This window comes from Hydractinia symbiolongicarpus, chromosome 8 (genome assembly GCF_029227915.1).
Source record: "Hydractinia symbiolongicarpus strain clone_291-10 chromosome 8, HSymV2.1, whole genome shotgun sequence".
Classification (NCBI taxonomy): Eukaryota; Metazoa; Cnidaria; class Hydrozoa; order Anthoathecata; family Hydractiniidae; genus Hydractinia; species Hydractinia symbiolongicarpus.
The window spans coordinates 18549391-18572927 of record NC_079882.1 but is presented as its reverse complement, the minus strand read 5'-3'; the positions used below and the strand labels follow the sequence as shown (position 1 = coordinate 18572927).

Here is a 23537-nt window from a genome sequence, read left to right as displayed (position 1 = left end):
CACAGCGTCATCTTCTTCTTGGTGAGGCCTGAAATGTATATGTTTGATACAAACATTATGAAAATCATGATAAGTATATATATAACATCACCTGGGATTGGGATATATCTGATCTTCCTGTTGGCGAAATAATAAAAAGAAATATCAAAAATGTTACTTAGAAAAACTATCTGATTTGTCAATGATAGCTGAAGATGGAATTATCAATATATTTTGGAAAACATTGCCAGGCTTCCATTATTTGGTCGGTGTGAATCAGATACAATCATTGAAATTGGTAGACTCGGTGAATAAGTAACCAATAAAATGGAGATAGCATGGCTTCTCAGGATTTATCAATAGAGGAAGCTTATACTGATGCTTGTAAGAAAGATAGTGCTATTGAGCCTGATGTTATAGTCAAGCACAATGTATCTCACTCAAATTGATAAAAAGAATTATAGAATAGAATTTATGCACAAAAGAATTAATTTTAAAAAGAACAAAATATTCAACTCACCTCTCTGGCAGCCGAGGAAAATAAATGAAAATAAAACAGAGACAAAAAATTTCTAAACAAAAGAATCCGTAATTTTTACAAACATGAAGATTGTAAGTATGGAAGGAAAGGCGAAGGGTGTCCCTATGAACATCCCAAACCTTGTAGAAAATTGATGCAACACAGAAACAAAGCCAGGCACGACTGTAATATGGAAGAAAATTGTGTTGTTTATCACTACAGAATATGTAATAACTCAATAAACAGAGGTGCATGCTATATAATGAGAAGTGTAATATATGTCTATATGAAGGGCACAGAAAGAGAAAAACAAACCAACATAGATTTGCTGAATTCAAAAAAACATGGTGACAAACACAGGTGAGAAAACAAATGTATAAATAAGGATTTTTTTATACTACTTCACAATTTCAAGGCAGAAATACTAAAAAGAAATAGACAACAAAATTTTCAATTTGGCAACGGCTCAACCACTTCAAAATATGCATGTTCAAGATCCTGTGAGAACAACAGGTCAACCAATACCAACTAATTGGGCTGTGCCCCAGTATCAACCAACCATAGTGTCTTACTACCTACGAGACCTTCACTTAATTTTTAAGGCTTGAAGCCAATGACTGTACTGTCCTCTGTTCCTTTCATCCCAGAAGTGCTCCATGAAAAGAATCAACTATTCATAGCCCTTACTGAGACATTGTTGAGAGATCATAAATATGCAGAGATTCAAATTCCTGGATACTCTGTGTTAAGAAGTGATAGGATTAGAAAAAAAATAATAAGAGGTAGATCAGGTGGTGGTGTTACTGTATATATCAGAGACGTTATCGCATCATAATTAAAAGTATTAATACAATATTCAAACAATGTTAGTGAAGTCCTTGTGGTTTATTCTAAGAGAGAAAATATAATTCTCACTGTAGTCTATCGACAGCCTGATGGTTCTAGTCACGGTTTCAAATGTGACAAGGCTCAGGTTGGTACTTGAAAATCAGTGTAGTGAATCTGAAACACCGGACATCTTTGTCCTTGGCAATTTTAACCTACTAAACATTTCCTGGTTTTATTGGACTACAGCAAAATGCACTTCAAAAAAGAAAAAAATGATGTATGCAAGATTATTCAATTTCTGTAATAGATATCAATTACAACAATATGTACAGAATCCGACACACAAAGACGGAAATATTTTGGAATTATTTTTAACAAACAACAAAGAATAGTTGTTGTTGTATACCAATTTTCAACTCTTTATCACACCAGGCAACCATAGAAGTAAGATTACACTACATCCGTCTATGTTCCTTTCTACCAAATGAAAAGATTTTTAAATACAACTTTTATATAAAAAAATATTTTTATGATTCAGTCAATTGGAAAAAACAGAATGAAGACAAGATAGATTGGGATACTGAGTTTGAGGGTAATGATGTGCACAAAAAATTTGATAAACTTATATCGATATGTCAAGAACTATCAGAATTGCATGTTCCTGTTAGAAGAATTAATAAAAAAATGCATTAGAAAAGTTCTAAGAGAGAGAAGAATTTTGAAGAAAGAAAGATGTAAAATAACAAAAAAAATACAAATAACGAGTTTGAAGAATAAGCTAGTAGATATTAAAAAAAAAGCTGCAAGACTCCTACAGAAAGACAAAACAGCTAGATGACAGTAGAGCAACCTCAGCCATCAAGAATTACTATAAAATACTTTTTCTCATATGCTAAGAAAAATATTGATAGATGGAAATATGAATTATAGCAAAGAATGACAGTGACAAGAATGACAAAGAATGACAACTTGTTTAAGAAAGATGAATTAACTGATATGTATGAACATTACACAAACTTTGATCGTTATAAAAGAAAAAGTGATGAAACTATGGAGTCGTATATAATAGAATTTGAAAAGTTGTACAATAAAACAAAGAAATTTGATATGGCATTACCAGAAAGTGTTTTAGCATTCAAATTACTTGATGGAGCTTGTTTAAAACATTCGGACAGACAGCTTGTACTTACTGGTGTAAACTATGAAGAAGTAAATACTATGTTTAAACAAATGAAAAGTGCATTAAAAAAGTTTTTCAGAGAACAATCATTACCTACTAATAGCAATGAAAGCATAAAAGTTGAACCATCTATTACTAAAACTGAACCTGTATTTATTACTGGAACTCATGGAAATTCAGTTAGACCTCGAAATGAACGTTTCAGATATGGTAACAGAAATAATTATGAACGAAACAATCAACGACCATTACGTAAAAGAAATAATCCACTTGATGAAAAGAGTGAACCACTTAGATGTCACATTTGTCAGTCAGTTATGCACTTTGCACGGTTTTGTCCTCATGGGAATAAAACCTTTGACAAGCCAGTGTTCCAAGCAAGCGATGAAAATGATATGGTGGAAAAAGCAGTTCTTTTTACGGGCGCAGTAATTGAAGACAAAAGTGTTTTATTGTCAGAAGCTCTTAACTGTGCTGTACTAGATAGTGCTTGTTCAGCAACTGTTACTGGAGAAGATTGGCTTAAGTGTTATTTGGATTCACTAACAACAGAGCAAAAGTGTAAAATACAACGATCTCCCAGTGACACTGTTTTTCGATTCGGTGGTGGGGAAAGATTAAAATCCAATGGCAAAGTTAAAATACCATGTAATATGGCTGGGAAGGAATGTGAAATTGTGACAGACATAGTTGAATGTGATATACCTCTTCTTCTTAGTAAAACAGCTATGAAGAAAGCGGACATGAAATTAGATCTGGTAAACGACACTGCTGAAATATTTGGTACATTAGTTGATTTGCAGAATACAACATCAGGCCATTATTGCGTACCCTTGAAAGAGGATGAAGTCTGTTTATCCAACTCAATATTGATAAATGAGTCGTTTAAAGAAAAAGAAAAGAAAGTTGTAAAATTGCACAAGCAATTTGGACATCCCACTGCAAAACGGTTAGCAAGTTTGTTGGTTGATGCAAAACTATATGATGAAGACTGTAAGAGAATCCTGGATCAAATTGAACAGGACTGTGAAACATGCAGACACCACCTAGACCAGTGGTCTCACTGCCATTAGCTACTGATTTCAATCAGTGTGTTGTAATGGATCTTAAAGAATGGGTAAAAAGTAAAATATGGTTATTTTACCTCATTGATGCAGCTACTCGATTCACTTTAGCTACAGTAATTCGAAGCAAATTACCTTCTGTTATTATTGACAAAACCATGCAGTTGTGGATTGGCAATGGATTTGGTGTTCCTGGACGCTTATTAGCAGACAATGGAGGAGAATTTGCTAATGAAGAGTACCGGGATATGTGTGATAACCTAAATATTGAAGTTTTAAACACAGCAGCTTGTAGTCCATGGCAAAATGGATTGTGTGAAAGGAACCATGCAATTGTAGATGATTGTTTGAGAAAGATTCTTGATGAAAACCCAAAATTATCGTTGGAAGTTGGTTTGGTCTGGGCACTTAATGCCAAGAATTCCTTGCATACGAATTCTGGTTATAGTTCCTATCAATTAGTTTTCGGACGGAATCCGAATTTGCCATCAGTGTTAAATGCAAATCCACCAGCTTTAGAGGGTGTAACCGTATCACATGTGTTTGCAAAGCATATTAATGCCCTTCATAATGCACGTAAAGCATTTATTGAAGCTGAAGCTTCAGAAAGAGTTAGAAGAGCTTTGCGTCATCAGATTCGAAGTACTAACACACAGTATTACACTGGAGAGAAAGTCTACTATAAACGTGATGATTCACCAAAGTGGAGGGGTCCTGCTAAAGTTATTGGTCAAGACGGCAAGGTTGTTTTTGTTCGGCAAGGCAGTGTGTATGTCAGAGTCCCACCTTGTCGATTAGTTAAAGTGGGTCAAGAATTTTCTGGCTCTAATCAGAACAAACTTGACAATACAGATCTTAAAGAGAACAAAGATGTAGGTGATCATCAATCAGAAGTAGTGATTGATTTAGAGGTTGAAGAGTCAAATGCTACACCTGTGCAACAGGAACAACGTAACAGAAGTGAACATGAGGAAAATGTTTCAGATGTACCAGAAGCAGAAATGAATTTGGAAGGAGAACAACAGGTGTCTGTTCGAAAAGAGCACGATTTTCCCAAAGTTAACGACCATGTTGAAGTGAAAATGAAAGATGTACCAGAATGGTTTTCAGCAAAAGTGATAAGTAGAGGTGGAAAAGCTACAGGGAAGTACAGTAGTTGGTACAACATAAGGAAAGAAGGTACAAATGATGAAATGTGCCTAGATTTTAAGGATGTTGAAGATTGGAAAAAAGTTGAAAGTGTCAATGTAGTTATTCTTCCAGAACACGTACATGATACTGTAGAGGCAGTTAAAGCAAAACAGAAGGAATTAGACAACTGGAAATTGTTTGATGTTGTTCGACAGGTTCCGGATGATAAACAAAGTAAGATATCAACAAGATGGATTATCACTGAAAAAGAAGTGGATTCCTCTAAAGTTGTTAAGGCACGTCTTGTTGTTAGAGGATTTGAGGAAGAGCACAAACTGCAACGTGACTCACCAACCGCAGCTAAAGACACTCTTCGTATGTTTTTTGGAATAGCAGCCTGCAAGAATTGGAATTGTGTGGCATTAGATGTAAAGTCTGCATTTCTGCAAGGTCACACTATTGATCGTGATGTTTATGTTACACCACCCAAAGAAGCAAATGTTCCAGATGGATTCACATGGAAGCTTGTAAAAGTCGTTTATGGCTTAAACGATGCTCCAAGAAATTGGTATTTCAGTGTACGTCAGACCTTATTAAAGCTGAAGGCAGAGCAGTCCACAGTAGATAAAGCACTTTTCTACTGGAAAGATACAGATAACAATCTGTGTGGCATCTTTATAATGCATGTAGATGATTTTGTACTTGCAGGAAATAAAATTTTTGAAGCATCTATTATGTCACAGTTGATTAAGACCTATAAGGTTGGTAAGATAGAAGAGACCAACTTTAAATACATTGGGATAAACATTTCTCAAGATGGTGGAAATATAACTATGGATCAAAAGCAGTATGTTGAATGCATTCAGGAAATACAGATTTCAAACAAACGATCCACTAGAAAGCGTGATGAACTCAATGATGACGAATTACATGAACTTAGATCTGCAATAGGACAATTGAACTGGATTAGCTACTCAAACTCGCCCAGATTTGGCTTTCGATGTGCTGGAATTAAGTGTTTCCATTAAAAACGCAAGAGTAGAGCATCTTTTGGTGGCTAACAAGGTTATAAAGAAAATGAAAGCCACTAACAATGTGTGCTTAATCTTTCCAAATATGCCAAAGTATGAATTGTGGAAGTTGGTAGTCTTTTCAGATGCGTCATATGCAAACTTACCAGATGGCGTCTCCAGTGCTGGCGGTAGTATAGTGATTGTCGTTGCGGAGGATGGGAAATGTTTCCCAATTTCTTGGTGTTCAAAGAAGATCAAGAGGGTTGTTAAGAGTACCATTGCTGCTGAAGCCTTATCCTTAGTTAATGGTATTGATAATGCATACTACATAGGCTGTTTAATGTCACAGATTTTGTTTTCACAGAGAACAAATGAGAATTGTATTCCCATAACAGCTTATATTGATAATAAATCTTTGTATGAAAATATTCATGCTACTACTCTGGTGTCAGAAAAACGTCTTAGAATCGATATAGCAGCTATTCAACAAATGGTCAATGAAGGAAAAGTTTCTGTTCGATGGGTACCTGCATCATTACAATTGTCAGATGGAATGACCAAGCGAGGAGCATCCTTGCAGCGGTTGATGAATGTTTTAATGAATGGGAAGATTACGTTTGATTGATTACATTATGAGCAAGTTGTTGTAGCCCCTAGGAAGATGATATGTCAGGGACAATAATTCTTGTTGTTGAACGAATCAAAAAAAGAAAACAAAACAAAACTACATTCTTTTATTTTTAAACATTTCATTTTGTTCAGAAGACAGTTATTGCAGAATGCTATCTCTCTTAAAAGATGGGAGAATGTTTAAGATTGTTTACTATGTTTACTACTGTTATATTTTAGATTAGTTTTTAATTGTGTTGTATGACTGGGGGTTTTATCTATCTCAGTAAATAAATTGAAGTTAACAGTCTTCGGCAACCCTTATATTGAAACAGACCCGTCAGAATACAATAACAAAAACTATTCCCATATAAATGATCTTGAGGAACAGTATTTGATAAAAATAATTTTCTAGAAGAAATTAAAACTATAAAAAACAATGCTGTAGCTGCACCAGATGGTTTCCCAGCCATGCTATCGAGTAAATGTAGTGAATCACTGACTACACAACTATTTAAAATCTGGAGGGATTGTTTGAATAATAGTATCACACCAGAAGTGATGTAAACAAGCCATATAACACCCATACACAACAGCCCTTGCCATGAGTTTTAGTTGAGCGTGTGACAAACCGCACGAGCAAAAGTCCCTGGGTGTGCGATGGTGTGTGGTTTTTTATTATTTGTTTTAAAGTCTCTGAATTTAATGTTTTTCTTCCACCAGGCTTTCTCTTGTTCTTTAATATATGTTATTGTTATTAAAATCCACATTAACTTTATATTAGATGCTGAAAGAAATTCACTAGCTAACAAAACAAGAATAATATTAGAGCACATGGTCACCATGGCATCGGCACCCTGTTGCCATCTTTAAATTAAACTTTGGGAATTCGGTTCCAAAAAATTCATTAATTTTTGACCAAAGCGAACCATGTTCATATGTAAAACTGAGCAGATACAACTTATACAAATTCAATCATTTCTAAGATCCCGTTTTCATAATTTTTAAACAATCTATGGTGATCTTTTTGCTTTCTACAATCCCATTTTCATGATTTTTAAACGATCTATGGTAACCTTTTTGATTTCTAAGATGCTATTTCTATAATTTTTAAACGATCTAAGGCAATCTTTTCGCTTTCTACAATTTCGTTTTCATTGTTTTTAAATGATCTACAGCGATCTTTTCGCTTTTTATGATGCTGTTTCCATCATTTTTAAAAGATCTACTGCAATGCAACAAAACGCAACACAACAAAAATTAATAAAACTTGTTATTCCCGAAAATGGCAAATTATATACTTTATTTATTCAATCTTCATCAAGTTAGTTTAATTTGATCGACCGAAACTAATTTCGAAACTACTATTTTTAGCCGCATGCACAAAAATTAAGGCACATGAGTATCGAAACAGTGTTCTCAAAATAGAAATAAAAAAACAGGTAGCAATGCACAAGATACAATGCTATTATAAAACGTTTTAATATGATCGCTTTGATTTTACATTCTTCGCATAAACATGATTTTACATTAAACACAAAATCTTTAACGCTTTACGCATGTTAATTCATTTTTTTAAAAATATATATCTTCTAATACCTTTCGTTATTGTTAACACTTTCAAACAATAGCATGCAGGTTACATGCTAGAACAAAAAGATTCATCAAATCTTATGGTTATGTTTCGCACACAACGATATCAATAGAAAGCAATTAAGTTCATATGTAAACTAAAGATATGCGAAGGTTCTTTATGTAGACATGAGAACATTACATTACGTCATAAAACTTGCGTACATGTAAAGTTACATTTAAGTGGTACTGCACCCTGTTCTAAATTAATTTCTTGTATGTAAAATATGTTTTCGTGGTGCTGTTAAAACTAAGATTAAAAAATAAAAATGCAAGGTAATAAGGCAATCACTTTAAATTTTATACAATTTTGAGCGTGTGCTGAATCGCACGCCTTAGACGTTTTACGCGTGGGTGGGCGCGTGTGCGTGCAATCTGACACCTCTCAAGGCAAGGCCTCACACAAGTTGAGGATCCCGAGTTATTAAGTCGTCAGCAAAAAAATAGGAGGCCTGGGACGAGCAAGCGAGTGCCATTTTGGCAAAAAAAATTTATGTTAATCAATTAACCTTTATAATATCTATACATTAATAAAGTTTGAATGCACACCCCTTAACAGTTCTAAATTTACTGATGAAAGAAAATGTCCAAATTTGCTATTAATGAAATATGACATCATAATTCATGCAGCATAATTAAATCTGAAATTCTTTAAATGTGAATATCTGGAGAAGGAAAAGAACTTTTAAAAAATTTAAAAAGACTTGTTAGCTAACTTCTTAAGCTCTATAATAAAAGTCCAACATCATTTTATACCTTGGGTTCCCTTTAAGTTCTTTCTAACTGACCATAAACAATTTGTAACAGTAAATGGCATCAAATCTGAAGTAGCAAATATTTAGACGACACAAGACTGTTAAAAGGTGTCAAAACACTGTGTGATATATTTATGCTTTAAAGGGATCTAAATAGAGTTTATATATGGGCAAAAAAATGGATTTCAATAGTAGCAAATTTGTACATGTAAAGTATATATGGAAAAAACGCTGAATTGAAAAATGTCTCCGTATACCTGTCAAATGATGGCAAAAAATAGAAGAACAGTCAGGGGTGAAAGACTTGGGTGTGAAAATGTCCAATGGCTGTTCTTTTACATCACATATTAGGGTATTGTTAAAAAGACGAGAGATGTGTGTGGGTGGATACTTCAAATATTTTCTGCTTGCTACAAACACTCCTGACGTTGTACAATGCTTTAGTTTAACCTCACTTTAACTATTGCTCTCGGCTCTGTTCCCCTGTTAGAGTGGGTCTAACCCAGCATCTAGAGACAATACAACAAATTTATATGAAGAAAATAACTGGTATGAGAACTTTTAACTACTGGGAACAACTGAAAGCCTTAGATCTATATTTTCACTACAAAGGAGGAGAGAAAGGCACCAAATAATTTATGTTTGGTGTATACTGGAAAAGCTACTTTATTGGTATAAAATTTGGCACGTTCAAATTTTGGCGCACCCTACTTTTATCGTGATGTGCATATTTTACATGGCTAGCTTCATAAATATCGAAGGATATGTATACCCTGTCTATTATTTCCAGGAAGGGCCATGGCTTAGATGGAGAGTCCTAGATTATTTAATGCTCATTTTTGAGCTACGCAGATCCAATTCGGGTCTGTGCTCTTGTAGACAACTCCTGGCAACATCCAAGGGCCCACACAGTGTGCCATCTCCCCAATTTCCCTCACATGGCTTGGGTTAACCCGGTGCTATGGTTTGTTGAATCATCGTCAAGAGGAATCGAACCCTGGTCTCCTGCACAGAGTACGAGAGCTGGAGCCACTAATTTTGGTGCACGCGCGTGATAATGATAAATTTTGATGCGTGGCAAGAAAGTTAGAATTTTTGTTGCCACTATATCAAACTCTTGATGTTAACAAATCAACAAATATGAACAATTTTCACTAAATAAATGTCATAAAATTTTGGAAGAAAAAAAATCACGATTCCACGTGTAATAATTTTGGCACACATACTATTTAAAAAGTTGAATATTTTTCTTCGATTAATCCCGGGATACACCTACTCCTTCGTGGACACGATTAAAAGTGGCGGAATTAGCAATTTAGGTAGATGAAGAATACATCAAAACAGACTCAAGTAAGTAATATCCCAATCATGGCTCAATGAATGGAATTTCTACCAACCAAGAAGGAACGCATGTAGCTATTTGGGTCATTTTTCATAGCCTACTTCCCATGAAAAAACAAGTTGGTTTCATATGAAAGAGCTATAAAATTTGTCTATGAATCTTTCTACTCTTTGGAAAACAATAGTCCACGTGATGAGAGCTGAAATGAACAATAATTAAATCTTGTCCATGCCACTTCAATGTTCCAGTTCCAGAAGGGTGGAAGAAAGAAGCAATATAGCTACATAGCAATATATTACTTTTATTAGCTAATTTGTAATGAGTTGACAATAGCTTAGTATAGATAGTAAACCAACAAAACTGAGCTCTTGCATAAATTCCGCTAGGTTTAGTTGGTATAATAGCACAGGAATTCGCATTGCAGTAAAATATCTCGCAAAATCAACAGCCTATTTAAAAAAGACTGGAGGGCACTCCAAATCTACATGCAAGATTTTCAGACATACAAGCTAGTTAGCTAGCTGTAAAGCAATATTCGCGTTTAATTTTAATTTATATACTAAAATTATCCAACCAAACCAAACACGAAAACAATCCTGTATTGTAAGCTACGCGGCGTCCATCTTTATTGAACGTGGAACTTTACCGAAATTTTCTTTGTCTCGCAAAAGGCATTGTGTTTTTTAAAACTGATTTTGCTAAGTTTCATAAATTACCCTCGATGCCACTGATTTAGATATTCCCATAGACACCTATATCACTTTTTAATCCAGGTACTACAATTTTAAAGGGATAAAGTTTTGTTTCTGAAATGCAGCGTGAAAGATTCAAACACGGTCGCGTTTATTAATTTGCGATTATTACGAGGGTTTAGGTCATACTGTTTAAATACATTCCGTAAAATACATTAATCGTAGTGTTGAGATTCCAATATTATATGCGGTAAACTTGTTTGATCACATGCGATAAACTTATTCAATTATGCGATAAACTTACTTTATCGGAAGTCGGGGAAAAATTTCATCTGGTTAAAATTTAGTCGGGGAAAAATTAAGTCAAGGTTGAAAAATAAGTCACTTTTTCCCGACTAATTTTTCAAATAAGTCACTTTTCCCCCACTAATTTTTGATATTCCTGTAAAAGGGAGCGTTCACACATTACGTAATCAATTGGGAAAAAGGGGGGGGGAGCATTGAAATTGCTTACGCTTTGGGGGAGGGGGGGAGGGTTCAAGTTGTTTGATGACATAAGCAAATCAAAAAAAATTAACAGCATATTTTATCATGAGTATAAAAAATATTAACTATCTAAAGCTTTTGTATTCGCCATTTTCTATATCTTGCATGCATTTTATTTGTGAAGGGGGGGGGGGGGGGGGAGGCTTAAGTAGATGATGACGTATTTTGGAAAGGGTCAACTAAATGATTACGACTGATTACATAGGAAAGGGGGGAGTAGAATTTTATTTATTTATTTCTATGTATGTTTTTCATACAAAAACAACTATGAGAGAATAAGTACAAAACAATTATGTCGTTTTTTCCATTAATTGTAAAGTCAACATCTGCGTCACTGTCATCCTCTTCCTGATTTTCTTCAACTAATCCAGTGTAATTCCAATCGTAAAGGCTGTTAGAGAAATGTTACTTCTGGCACAATCGTATGCGCGTACAACAATGACGTCACGGCAAGTCACAGCACGGTCCCTATTAATCCAGCACCATCCGATACCATTCCATATTAATCTACATAAGACCTAGTATTCAAATATGATGGCGTCATCAATGTAGAATAAGAGGTCCAATATTTTCTAACATAATTTACCATAATATTCTACGATAGGGAAATTCCCCGAGTGAAATAACTGTGTTAGTCGAGCAGAATGAAATCATCCGACAAACAAAAAAAATCTATATAATAAAGAGAATGGATTCATACGCTGTCAAACAATTACGTGATATTGCAAAAGGTCGTGGATTAACAGGGTATTATAGACTACGTAAAGCTGAATTGGTTTCCTTATTAGATGATGTACCACAGAGGCCACCCAGAAGGGCTGGACAAGGAAAGGCCGTAGTAACAATACTACCAACGCCGAAGGCCATGGATATTTTTGAGAAACAAGAGATGATCAATCGTGAAATCGTGAAATCCAAGATGCAGGAATGGTACAACTGGCTGGTTGATGCCGTCCCAAAGCCTATAAAGGAGGGGGTAAAGGGTGCATATGCGACCCTTAAACGCACGGTTATGGGATTCTATAATGGATAATGTGGAAAAAACCAACAAATATAGAGGGAGCTAATGAGGAGGAGGAGTACATCGAGGTGAAAAAGGTCCTTCATAGCAATATGGCCTCGGGATTTCAGGGTAACGATGTAGATGACATGCTGAATGGGATGTTTGCCCAGGTTAAAACACATGTGGAATATCCAGCACTACCCTGGAGTGGTTTTTCAATAAGTCAAATTCAACACCTTGACGTAGACTTCCACAAGCTATGCCTGACAAGAGGCTCATCGTACATCTCCCTACCCAAATGGGTAGCATCCAAAAAGGCCGTCATTAACCCGGTAAATGAGGATGAGGAATGTTTCAAATGGGCCATTATAGCATCACTGCATCATGAGGATATAGGGAAGAATCCAAATCCAAATAGACCCTACGTAGGTCTTTATAATTGGGATGGTATAGAGTACCCAATCGCTATCAAATCAATCTACAAATTTGAGGCGAATAACCCTGACATTGCGGTAAACGTCCTCTAAATAGAGGGAAAGAGTATCAACATCCTACGCCGATCGGTGCACAACTGGCGTACCAAGGTAGTGACCCTGCTGCTTATCACCATTGATAAAAAGATACATTACGCATCCGTCAAAAGTCTCTCGAGACTCCTGGGCAAGGAGATCTCAAGGAATAGGAACGCAATGCACTTTTGCTTGAACTGCCTACATGGTTTCCCACAGTTGAATCGAGGGACAATCATTACAGGTACTGCACCGATCACTCTGCAGTCAAGATCACAATGCCAACAGAGGCCGAAAAATGGCTATACTATAGGGATCGGCAGCAACAATTTAAAGTACCTTTCGCTATATACGCGGAGTTCGAGAGATTTTTTTGCCAAAATGACACTCGCTTGCTCGTCCCAGGCCTCTTAATTTTTTGCAATTAAGTCACGATTTTTATATAATGGCGGAAATCTTTAAGCCGCAGGGCTTCTTGTTTCTTTTTCTTTTGAAAGCCGTTATAAAGAAAAATCTAACCACAATATTTTTATTTGGAATTACATTTTTTTATAAGCAATTGAAATTCCAAAATATGGCTTAAGGATGTTTATGAAAAGTTTTTGAGCTACAGATATGCTTAGGTTATGCTTAATGACAATAAGAGATTTATTTAAACACATGATTAGGCTTAATATCCTTATTTGAAAAAATATCGAATTTTATCAATTTATAATAAGTCTGTATATTTTGAATAGGAAACTTTTGTGAGTAATACTGATAGCATGAAAATTTTTAAACTGTATTGTTGTCAAGATAAACTGCTCATAAAACAAACACATAAAATCTTCACAACATTTTCTTAGACATATGCTTAAAAAATGACCAAATTTAAGCCTATGGATGCTTATAAATGTCATGCTTATAAAAAAAATCATGTACATTGCAAGTCAAGGTCGTCTTAGGAATGAATACTAAATATTAAATATAAAAATATTCAATTTAGACTTCGTATTCAAAATATCAACATAAATTCAAACCGCAAACGGAGTGTGGCATGTTCTATAGTGTATTCATTCACCATTGACTACATCAAAAGTATGGTTTTCGTATACTCTGCCAACTTAAGAAAAAAATAAATTTTTATTGGAAATGGCAGAGAAGCGGAATGTGGACAAAAACAAAACAGTAAATATGGAGAAATCAGAGCGAGTGAAAGTAATATGCTTAGGTGATAGTGCTGTTGGAAAATCAAAGTAGAATTTTTTTTATTTTTGTAATTTTAAGTATTAATCCTGAGGTTACATTCTATTGTTACACTATTTTTGTTTTTGCCCTACTAGAATGGAAAGGGAAACTCAGCCTAGTAGACTAAACAAAATATTTTTTCTGCGGGAGCGTAAAAAGATACAGGGCAATAGCGAAAGCAGGGAAGAGAGACAGGTATCCTTTCTAAGGTATTCTTTTTTAACCTAAAACATATCATTGCTGAAAAATCGTATTGCCAGGTGCAGCTAGCTGGCGAGCTAACGGTACTGTTCTGCCCAATCTTGGAGAGACTGGCCAGGCCAATCTTCTGACAGTGACAAATGGGTGGCCAGTCTTAAGACTGGACTGTTTAATCCATGGACGTACATGTCCAATCTTAGAACAATTGTGGAAGACCAGAGAAAAATGAAAATTTTAGACTGTAAATTGCAAATTGAAACTTAATCAAAAGGCCAGAAAATAATTATATCAGTAAGCTATTCAACCATATTAGCTGCCTATAACTAGCTAGCTAACTAACAATAATATGGTTGAATACGATTTATCTGATGCTTCATATTTAAACAATTTATTGTCAAATTTTGGCTACTCCAAACTGTATAAAAATCCTATTAATATATAATACGGGCAAGCTACAACTAGGTTTTACTGTATCCAAAAACTGGCCTGGTCATTTCAACAGTACTGGCGAATTCCCATTCTTGTGTACATACCCCAAATATTATTTTTTAATGTGCCTGAGAATGTTTGTCGGGTCTTGCAAACAAGAGAGCTGCTGTGGTAAAATCTAAAAGGTGTCCTGAAAATGGGATTCGGGGACCCAGGTTTGGAGAACTTACCTAAATTGGTCCCAGGTAGTCCCTAGTTACCCATGCAGGAGATGACCTCAGTTATTTCCACCCGTTATTTAGCCTTAAATTTAAAAGTGGCGCCGTAGATTTGTGGCGCCGTAGATTAGTGGTTATAGCTCTCGTACTCTGTGCAGGAGACCGGGGTTCGATTCCTCTTGACGGCGATTCAACATGGGCGAGTGAATGTTACCATAGCCCCGGGTTAACCCAAGCCATGTGAGGGAAATTGGGAAGATGGCACACTGTGTGGGCCGTTGGATGTTGCCGGGAATTGTCTAGTAGAGCGCAGGCTCTAATTGGGTCTGCGTAGCTCAAAATGGGTCTGCGTAGCTCAAAATGAGCATTAAATACTCTAGGACTCTCCATCTACGCCATGGCCCCTCCTGGAAATAATAGACAGGGTATATCCCTCGATATTTGTGAGGCTAGCCATGTAAAATATGCACATCTATCTATCTATCTATCTGCAATGCAATGGCTTCACTAATCTTAATATACTTTCCTTTGACGTCAATATTGCTCTAACGTGAAAGTTTGCTAATTTACAGAACAAATTTATAGGCGATGTTTTATAGTCTTTATCAAAGAAATTTTATCCACTTTGCAAAAGTCACAGACAGAAGCTCTGTATTATTATATAGATCATTTTTTTAAATCGTTTTTATATCGTTTCAGGAAACAAATGTAAATTGTCAAACTTTCAGTACCTCCAACTAAAATTAGGACTGTAAATAACAAAGGGCTCATTAATCCACTTTTTGTAAACATGTAATTTTTTTATTTAGGTTAGTTGAACGTTTTTTAATGGATGGATAGTATCTTTTCATTGCATGCCGTGTGAATATATGTATTGTTATGTATATTTTATTAATCCCTTTTTTATTTCATAGCACAAACGAATTATTTTTTTAATCTAGTGATATGGGACAGAAATCTCTAGCTCTAAAGGTGATTTCTGTATGAAGCTATAGAAATACATGCCTTGGATAATAAAAAGGTGTCTTCTTTTTGAGTGTCTTAAAGCATTTCAAAAGCTGTTTCTTCAAATATTTCCCGAACTCATTAGTATGTATTTGAAATCTCAATGTCTTTGACTAACTGTTAGTTAAACAAAATTTCGAATAAATCTTCTATGTATGTACTGAAAAATACAATCCAATTCTTGTAATAATAAGAACGTCTAAAGAAACAAAACAAGGAATATGCTGTAATTTTGAGGTCTGGTATAAAAAATTAATTTAGTAAAAAGGAAAAAATTCAAATATATAATAATGGTATTATATAATAAAGTTTTGTTGAAAAAGTAAATTAGATTGTTTGAAATTTTCTGTTTTTTCAAGTGAAAACTAGAATCCATTATGAAAGCAGCTATTTTTTACAACAAGTAATGCAAGTGTTACTATTTTTTAAAATAAGGTTAGTAATGTATATATATACAGTAAGATTATGCATACCAATTCAAATTCAAGCCAATATAAAAATTAGTATACTGCTTTTCATTTTTGGGGGAATTTATCTGAAATCTGTCTTAATTAGCAGATTTCACTATTATGATCTTGATTTAGTTTCTTATCAAAAAATATACACTTTTCGTGTGATGGCAATAAATGCAAACATTTTTCTCCTTCACACAGTATATTAGCAAACCACAGCAACTATCTACGTATGCACTCACACTGTTCAAATATTTCACAAAAATTGACGACAAAGATGTTAACGTTGGTAAGAAGTCATAATTTGCACCGCTTTTTTACTTATTCACTGTGGGGAAAAACGCTGCCATATATAGTGGTTAGTCTACAAAATGTATTGCTTTACTGTATGAACATTCTTGCAAGTTAATATAGTCATGGCAGAAAAATTATTGTTCAAATTTATCTGTTTTAACATGGTTATAAAAGATAAAAAGTTTTAAGGATGTTTTAGAAGATAGCATTTATCAACATTTCAAAAAAATATTTTTTTTATAGAATTCTGGGACACCGCTGGCCAGGAACGCTTTAGCAGTATGCACCCGTCATATTATCATTCTGCACATGCATGTATATTGGTAGGTTAAGGCTTATTTCAACTGAGTTTAATGTTCAAAGTTAAGGATTTTACCGGTATAAAAGGTTGTGTTATGTCTCACTGTATGTTTTGTTTCAGTTTTCAGCATATTTTTTAGGTATTTGATGTCACACGTAAAACAACATATAAAAATTTAGCCAATTGGTACAAGGAGTTGAGAGAATATCGTCCTGAAATACCTTGTATATTGGTGGCCAACAAAATAGATGGTACGTGTTTGTTTGCAAGTATTTAGCATGTCTCTGCTTTAAAATTATAATTAAATCGTAAAAATTTTTAATAAAACATCAAGTGTATTTTTTAGGTGACATATTTCCTCAAAATTTGCCAATTCCCTAAGAAAAGGATAGAGGTAGACGATATTTAAATGAGTGTCCATCCCTGAAACAGAGTTCTCTTGCAATACCAGGGTGGCAACTCGTCCTTGAAAACCTTGGATGTTCTTGAATGTTCTTGAATTTTATTTGGTCTTGAATTGTTCTTGAAATAGTATGTTTTTCCACCCTTGGTTCTTGAATGTTCTTGAGTACATTTTTAGAATAGTTAGAATAGTTAGAAAATGTCTAATAAGAAAAGTACCAGAATGCACGGAAAAAGTATTTTTAATGAAAGTTGGTTGAGCAATTAACAATTTTAAATATGGTTGAAAAGGGGACCAGATAAACACAAAGCATTGTGTAGACTTTGTAACACAGTGATAGACATAACTGTGATGAGAAAAAGTGCTTTAGCATCGCATTCAAAGGGCAACAAGCATCAAGTGAATGTGAAAAACTATGGTCCAGTTTCTGTTCTGTTCTTCAAAAGTAACCCCCCAAAGCCATCATCAAGCAAAGACGCCTCCCCCGCCACTAACAAGATTGATTTAATAATGAGTACATTAGCATTTTCTCATGCTGAAATTCGTTGGGCTCTGAAAGTAATAACATCACATTCATTTCGTTCTTGCTTGAATTTTAATTAGCTATTTTGTGTGATGTTCCCTGACAGTGACATAGCAAAAACGAAATGTGCGTACTACATCGTACATGGATTAGCCCCATATTTCATGGAAATCTTGCTCCAAGAAATTAAAAATTCGCCAACCTATTCCACACTTTTTGACGAAAGTTTGAATCATTATAAACAGAAAGAAGAAATGGACGTTCAGATTCGTTTCTGGAATGGAAATCTCTATAAAGTCCAGACACATTACCGAACCTCAAGGTTTTTCAGGCGCCCAAATGCAGATAACATCTTGCATGAGATTCTTCAAGCAACTGATGCGTTACCCCAGAAATCAATGGTCACGCTTTCCATGGACGGACCAAACACTAATTGGAAAGTTTATGAAAATTTAAAATCGCATCGTACTGAGAAAGCATATCCCCAAATTATTGATGTTGGTTCGTGTGGATTACACGTGATGCACGGAGCCTTTCATACTGGTGTAAAAGCAACTGGATGGAAATTGGAAAAGGTTTTAAAGGCCATGTGGAAGCTGTTCAATGATTTCCCAGCTCGAAGAGATCTATGTATTCTGTTAAGCAAATCAGAAGTTTTTCCAATAATGTTTTGCCAGACACGCTGGGTTGAGGATGAGCCTGCTGCCATCCGAGCAAAGGAAGTTTGGGAAAATGTTGTGAATGTCATAAAGCATTATCAAACCTTATGCAAATCAAAACAACCAAGAAAAAGCAGTTCGTATGACACCTTGGTCACCCACCACACTGACATGTTTATGCAAGTAAAGTTACTATTCTTTGTTGATGTAGCCAGAATGATGTCTTCGTATCTGAAGCAATTCAAGACGGAAAAACCAATGATGCCATTTGCTTCGGAAATATTAGAAAATATTATCCGTCGGTTAATGAAGATTTTCATTCGGAAAACCGTTAGTGATGAAGCTGATTCAGCTTGTTCTTTAATTAAAATTGATTTGCAGAAACGAGAGAATCATTTACTACTGGAATTAGTCAAGTTACCAACTGCCACCAAAACCTTGCTTTCGTCCTTTCAAGCCAGTTTGACAAAGAAGTTAAAGTTTAAAGGAGAATGTGCTGCACTTATTAAAAAGCTACAAGAACGATCTCCATTGAAACACATTTTTGTTCGATCTTTGTCTAGTCTTGTTCCAAAGAATATGATTGAAACTTAAGTTTGAAAAGGTCGTGGACAAGTTTTAAACAACAAACCACATAATTTCAAAAGAAGCAGATAATGCCAAGTTGCAGTTGGAGGAGTCCATCTCAAGCACAGCTAAGACTCATAAAGATAACTTAGTCTTTCTGATAATCGTTTGGATCATTTTTACCGCGAGTATTTAAACGGTTGTGATAAATACAAAGATTTATGGAAAGTCATGGTGCCTTCACTATTTCACATGGACAAAGCCATCAACAAAGAAGTCACTATCGAAAATTTTAAAAACAAGTCACTATGTGCTCAGTTGTTGGTATATGATGCCTTAAAGTGTTGCAAGAAAGATGTGCATGATATTAAAATCACTGCCAAAATGGTTACATCATGTAAAACAGGCCGTTCCAGGTATGTATTTGCCCTTAAAGAAGTCAAACAACCAAAAGAAAATGAAGCAGCCAATAACAAGAGAAAAATATTAGCATATGAGATTGATAGTGTGAAACGCAAACGAATGGGGGTAGGATACATGTATTCGATCATTGAACAAAGATATGAACGAGGGTGAGGTTAGCTATGACATTGCTATGTTTCTGAAAGCAAATGCATTCAGAAAAGCCATTACGGAGAAAAAGTGACAATGGTGGATTTAGACGAGGCTATTAAAAAACTGGAGGAAGATCTCGAAAACTAATAACCTACATAATTTTTTTATTTTATTTTTATTTTATTTTTTTACATAATACTCTTAGTTTGTTGACATTAATTTATTTCAAGATATATGGATTATTTATTAGCTTCATATTAGCGCCATTTTGTCTGGTTCATTTTCTAATTTGAAGATCTTCTTATACAATACAATATATGTTCTATTTTTAATTGAGAAGTACAGTTTTATAAAACACAAGAAATAGAATCCTTTGGACCGTTTCCATAATACTGGATAAATAGATTTTAAAAACAGAGAAGAAGAGAAGAACACTATTTATTGAACTTTGTTATTTTTGTGAATTTAGTAATAATTTGTAATTTTAGTTTTGCACTTTTGTTACTATTTAATTCTAGTTTTCTAATGATATCAACTTTATTATCAAGGTTTCTACATGTCTACACTCTTTTATTTTGTTTAAACTTGGAGGAAAGCATACGGAAGGAGAAACAACTTCATTTCTGTATGCTTTAACCCTATTCGGTCCGGGGGGGGAGGGCGGATTCCGCCCCCCCTGACGGTTTTTTTTTAATAACTCCTGATTGCTTTGTTATATGGCTATGATACTTACTGAGTTTCAACATTTATCTATTAGACACCTGCATGCTAATTTTTTAGGTCCCATACCTTTCAGAGGCTTTGATATTGGCCATTACTCGAAACTACCCCTAAAAATCTCTATGAAATCCTTATAATGGGGAAAATATAATAACTCCTGTTAGGATTATCCTTAGAACTTGAAACTTGCAACACAACTTTGTTTCATCAAGAAGAATCATTGTCAATAGTTTGAACACGTGACTAATCCGATTTCCCGATTTTTTCGGATTTCACCCAAAAATCGGAAAAAAACGGATTTTCGGGCAATTTTTGGCAATTTTTTATCCGATGCATGTAAAAACCGAAAGATATGTTAAATAACTTTTATTTAGCTTTCAGAAACTTCAAACAGAATGTAAAAATTCGCTCTAGAACCTAAGTAATTATATTTTAAGCAGATAGTGGCATTTTTAACAATTTTCAAGCTTCTGATGACGTCACAGAAAATGTGCTGACGCAAGCAAAAGTTTAATGGCGCCATTATGTTCCTTTTATGACGTACTATAAGTGTGCAAAGTTTGATTCAATTTGAACAATCCTATGAAAAGTTATTGAGGGGGGGCGGAATCCGCCCCCCCCCCCCCCCCCGGTCATAATATGTTCGAAAAACCCCGGACCGAATAGGGTTAAATGTATTGAATTTTCTATTGTTTTTAATTTCAAAAGAATCAGTGCGTGAGGTGCTCGACCGAGTTTTTTTCGCAAAAAAATGATCAAATTCCATATTCTCCTTTAATAGGGGCTAACTTTTTTCTATTGAAATCTGACTGTAACACGCTGCTGGCACATAATATTTGTATGGAAAGTGTGCCTAATATAAGTCGGTAAACATTGCTGTTAAAAACTTCAACAATACGTTTGGAAATAAGCGTTTAACCATGATATAAACTTATTTTGCAGGCTTGAGTATACCACTTTGATCATGAAAAACAATTTAGATAGATATGCGCCGGACGAGTGCCGACAAAATGTGTGCTGGAATAATTTTTATTCTAACTAAAGAAATAACTTCTTATAACTGAACGTCGTTTTAAAACGAGATATAAACTTTTTCTTTTTGTTTACAAAAGTGTCAAGCATGTGCTTCTTCGCTAATTATGTTAACATAAGAACAAAAGAAATTTTACCAATTTCAATGTGGCCTCTTGTTTTGGTATTATCATCAAATTCATCATCAAATTATCTAATTGTTTTTATAACCAATCATAGTTGCGAATTGTTATTCACGAATAATTTAGTCACACAACCGCCAAAATTTCAAATTAAGTTTCTATACAGACACCTGCTAGAACCTCACGCAGTGTTTCAATAGAATTAAAAGAGTTGTTTCTCCTTCCGTATTCTTTCCTCCAAGGTTTAAAGTATCACAGATTATTCTATATTGTTGTATAAAGTCAGTGAATTGATCAAAATATTAGCTTTTGTTGAAGTTGTTAGAAAATTATTTTTGTCCTTGAAAACCAATATTTTGTTCTTGAAATGTTCTTAAATAGTTCTTGGATTTTTTTTTAATTTTGAGTGGCCACCCTGAATACTGTCACAGCGAAAACTAATCAAGACATCAAGTTAACAAGACTTGGTCAAAAAATTTTTGCGGCGCTTTGTACGTTTTCTAATAATCTCTTTTTGTATTGTCATTTCTTCTAGATGCAGATTTCGTTTATTCTCAGTGTCATTTAAAGGCAATCCACTTTGCTTAAGCAGGGTCTGTCAGAATTTGAAAACGTTGAAAATCATTTTCCAGAAAAAAACTTTGAGAACCTTGATATATGAATATTACCATGAATATTTCTGTTATGAAACATTGCCTCCTAGTAAGATGTCGTGTTTTTACCTTTTTAAATAATTAACTTTTCATATTTTATATTCAGTTGATACTGGCGTTCTCTAGTTTTTTTTACGTTACCTTATTGCATACCTATACATCGGCATATATTTTGACAAACTGGTAATATTTTCTAGATTTGGATTACACCTCCTTGCCAATTCTATAGAATTTTTTTTGTTGTTCTGATTTCAAAAAAAAACTTTTTTCTTTTCTTATAGTTGATTATAACGTAACGAAGAAAAGTTTTAATTTCTCCAAAAAGTATCATCTACCGTTTTATTTTGTATCTGCGTCAGATGGAACGAACGTTGTTAAAGTAAGTCGTATTTACCTTTAGTCTTATTTTAGGTTTTAGGTTTAATTATTACTTTTATTTAAAAGAACAAAAATAATATTTTGTATGATTCAGTGTAAAAACAAATGTTATCGCAGTCGTCTAAATGATCTGTTTTGTGCTATTTGAAGCAAATAAATGTTTCTGGCTAATTTTACAATAACCGGTAAACCCAGGGCTTGCTTATCTCATTTCACACTTTGTGTTACTCTAGTGAAGGAGATTTCTAAAATTTGATAGGTAAAAAAATAGGTAAGTAAATAAAATAGGTAAATAAAATTTAAAACTCCCGCATTCTTTCTTACTCTGTAAAAGGTTATTAGAAATTTAAAATGTATATTTCTCTAGGTCTTTCGTGAAGCCATCCGCCTAGCACTAAATTATAAAGAAAACGCAACAGACTTCGTTGACGAAGTACTTAAAGAACTAGAAGTCAGTGTATTAGAAATTACTCGCTTTGTCTAAAGTATAACGTTTTTTTTTTGCTAATTTAAATCTTTTCTTTAGAATTTTGAAGACATGAATTTGGAGAGTAAAACGCCGTCATCCACGTCAATATCACCGGTATCAGATCCAACGTCAAAAAGAGAGGAGACTGATATTAGCAAATAATGTTTTCATAGTGTTTTTTTAGCGATTTCATGCTTACTTAGATTCCATGCCGCTGTTGATGCACAGTTCGGAATTTTAATACTCTAGATTGCATTTTTTTTATTTGCGTAAGCGAATTGTCAAATAGTGTATATGCGGTCATAGCATTTTTTTATTTGTTGCGTGGTTTGCATAAGAAATGAGTTTTAGATGTTTTTTGGAATGTTAAGACGAGAAGGAATATTTGTGCTCTTCTCATACAGTTTGTTGTTAGTTGTCATCGGAGACCAGACGTCGCCTGGCTAAAGCGACGCTTTAAACTGAATTAAAGAAAATAGGAACAGCGAGGTCGTGACTAGTACCTAGAGTTTGCAGCGCGAGATGT

At 34.5% G+C, this 23537-nt stretch overlaps 1 protein-coding gene across 1 annotated transcript; it reads left to right on the top strand.

Annotated features, from left to right (window-relative positions):
* The first annotated feature begins 13897 nt into the window (after window positions 1-13897).
* Window positions 13898-23389, top strand: LOC130654554 (rab-like protein 2A). Its single transcript, XM_057457165.1, has 8 exons — window positions 13898-14038; window positions 15688-15717; window positions 16545-16624; window positions 16873-16952; window positions 17070-17181; window positions 22446-22543; window positions 22910-22993; window positions 23069-23389. The coding sequence occupies exons 1-8, from the start codon at window positions 13935-13937 to the stop codon at window positions 23171-23173; spliced, it is 693 nt and encodes a 230-aa protein (XP_057313148.1). The 5' UTR covers window positions 13898-13934; the 3' UTR covers window positions 23174-23389.
* The last annotated feature ends 148 nt before the right edge of the window (window positions 23390-23537 follow it).

What these genes read in the sequence shown, in the direction of transcription:
- LOC130654554 (XM_057457165.1), top strand. Translation starts at nt 13,935, where the DNA reads ATGGCAGAGAAGCGGAATGTGGACAAAAACAAAACAGTAAATATGGAG. An exon ending in CGACAAAGATGTTAACGTTG is followed by an intron (nt 16,625 to 16,872) that starts GTAAGAAGTCAT and finishes TTTTTTTTATAG; the next exon opens with AATTCTGGGACACCGCTGGC. An exon ending in ATGGAACGAACGTTGTTAAA is followed by an intron (nt 22,544 to 22,909) that starts GTAAGTCGTATT and finishes ATATTTCTCTAG; the next exon opens with GTCTTTCGTGAAGCCATCCG.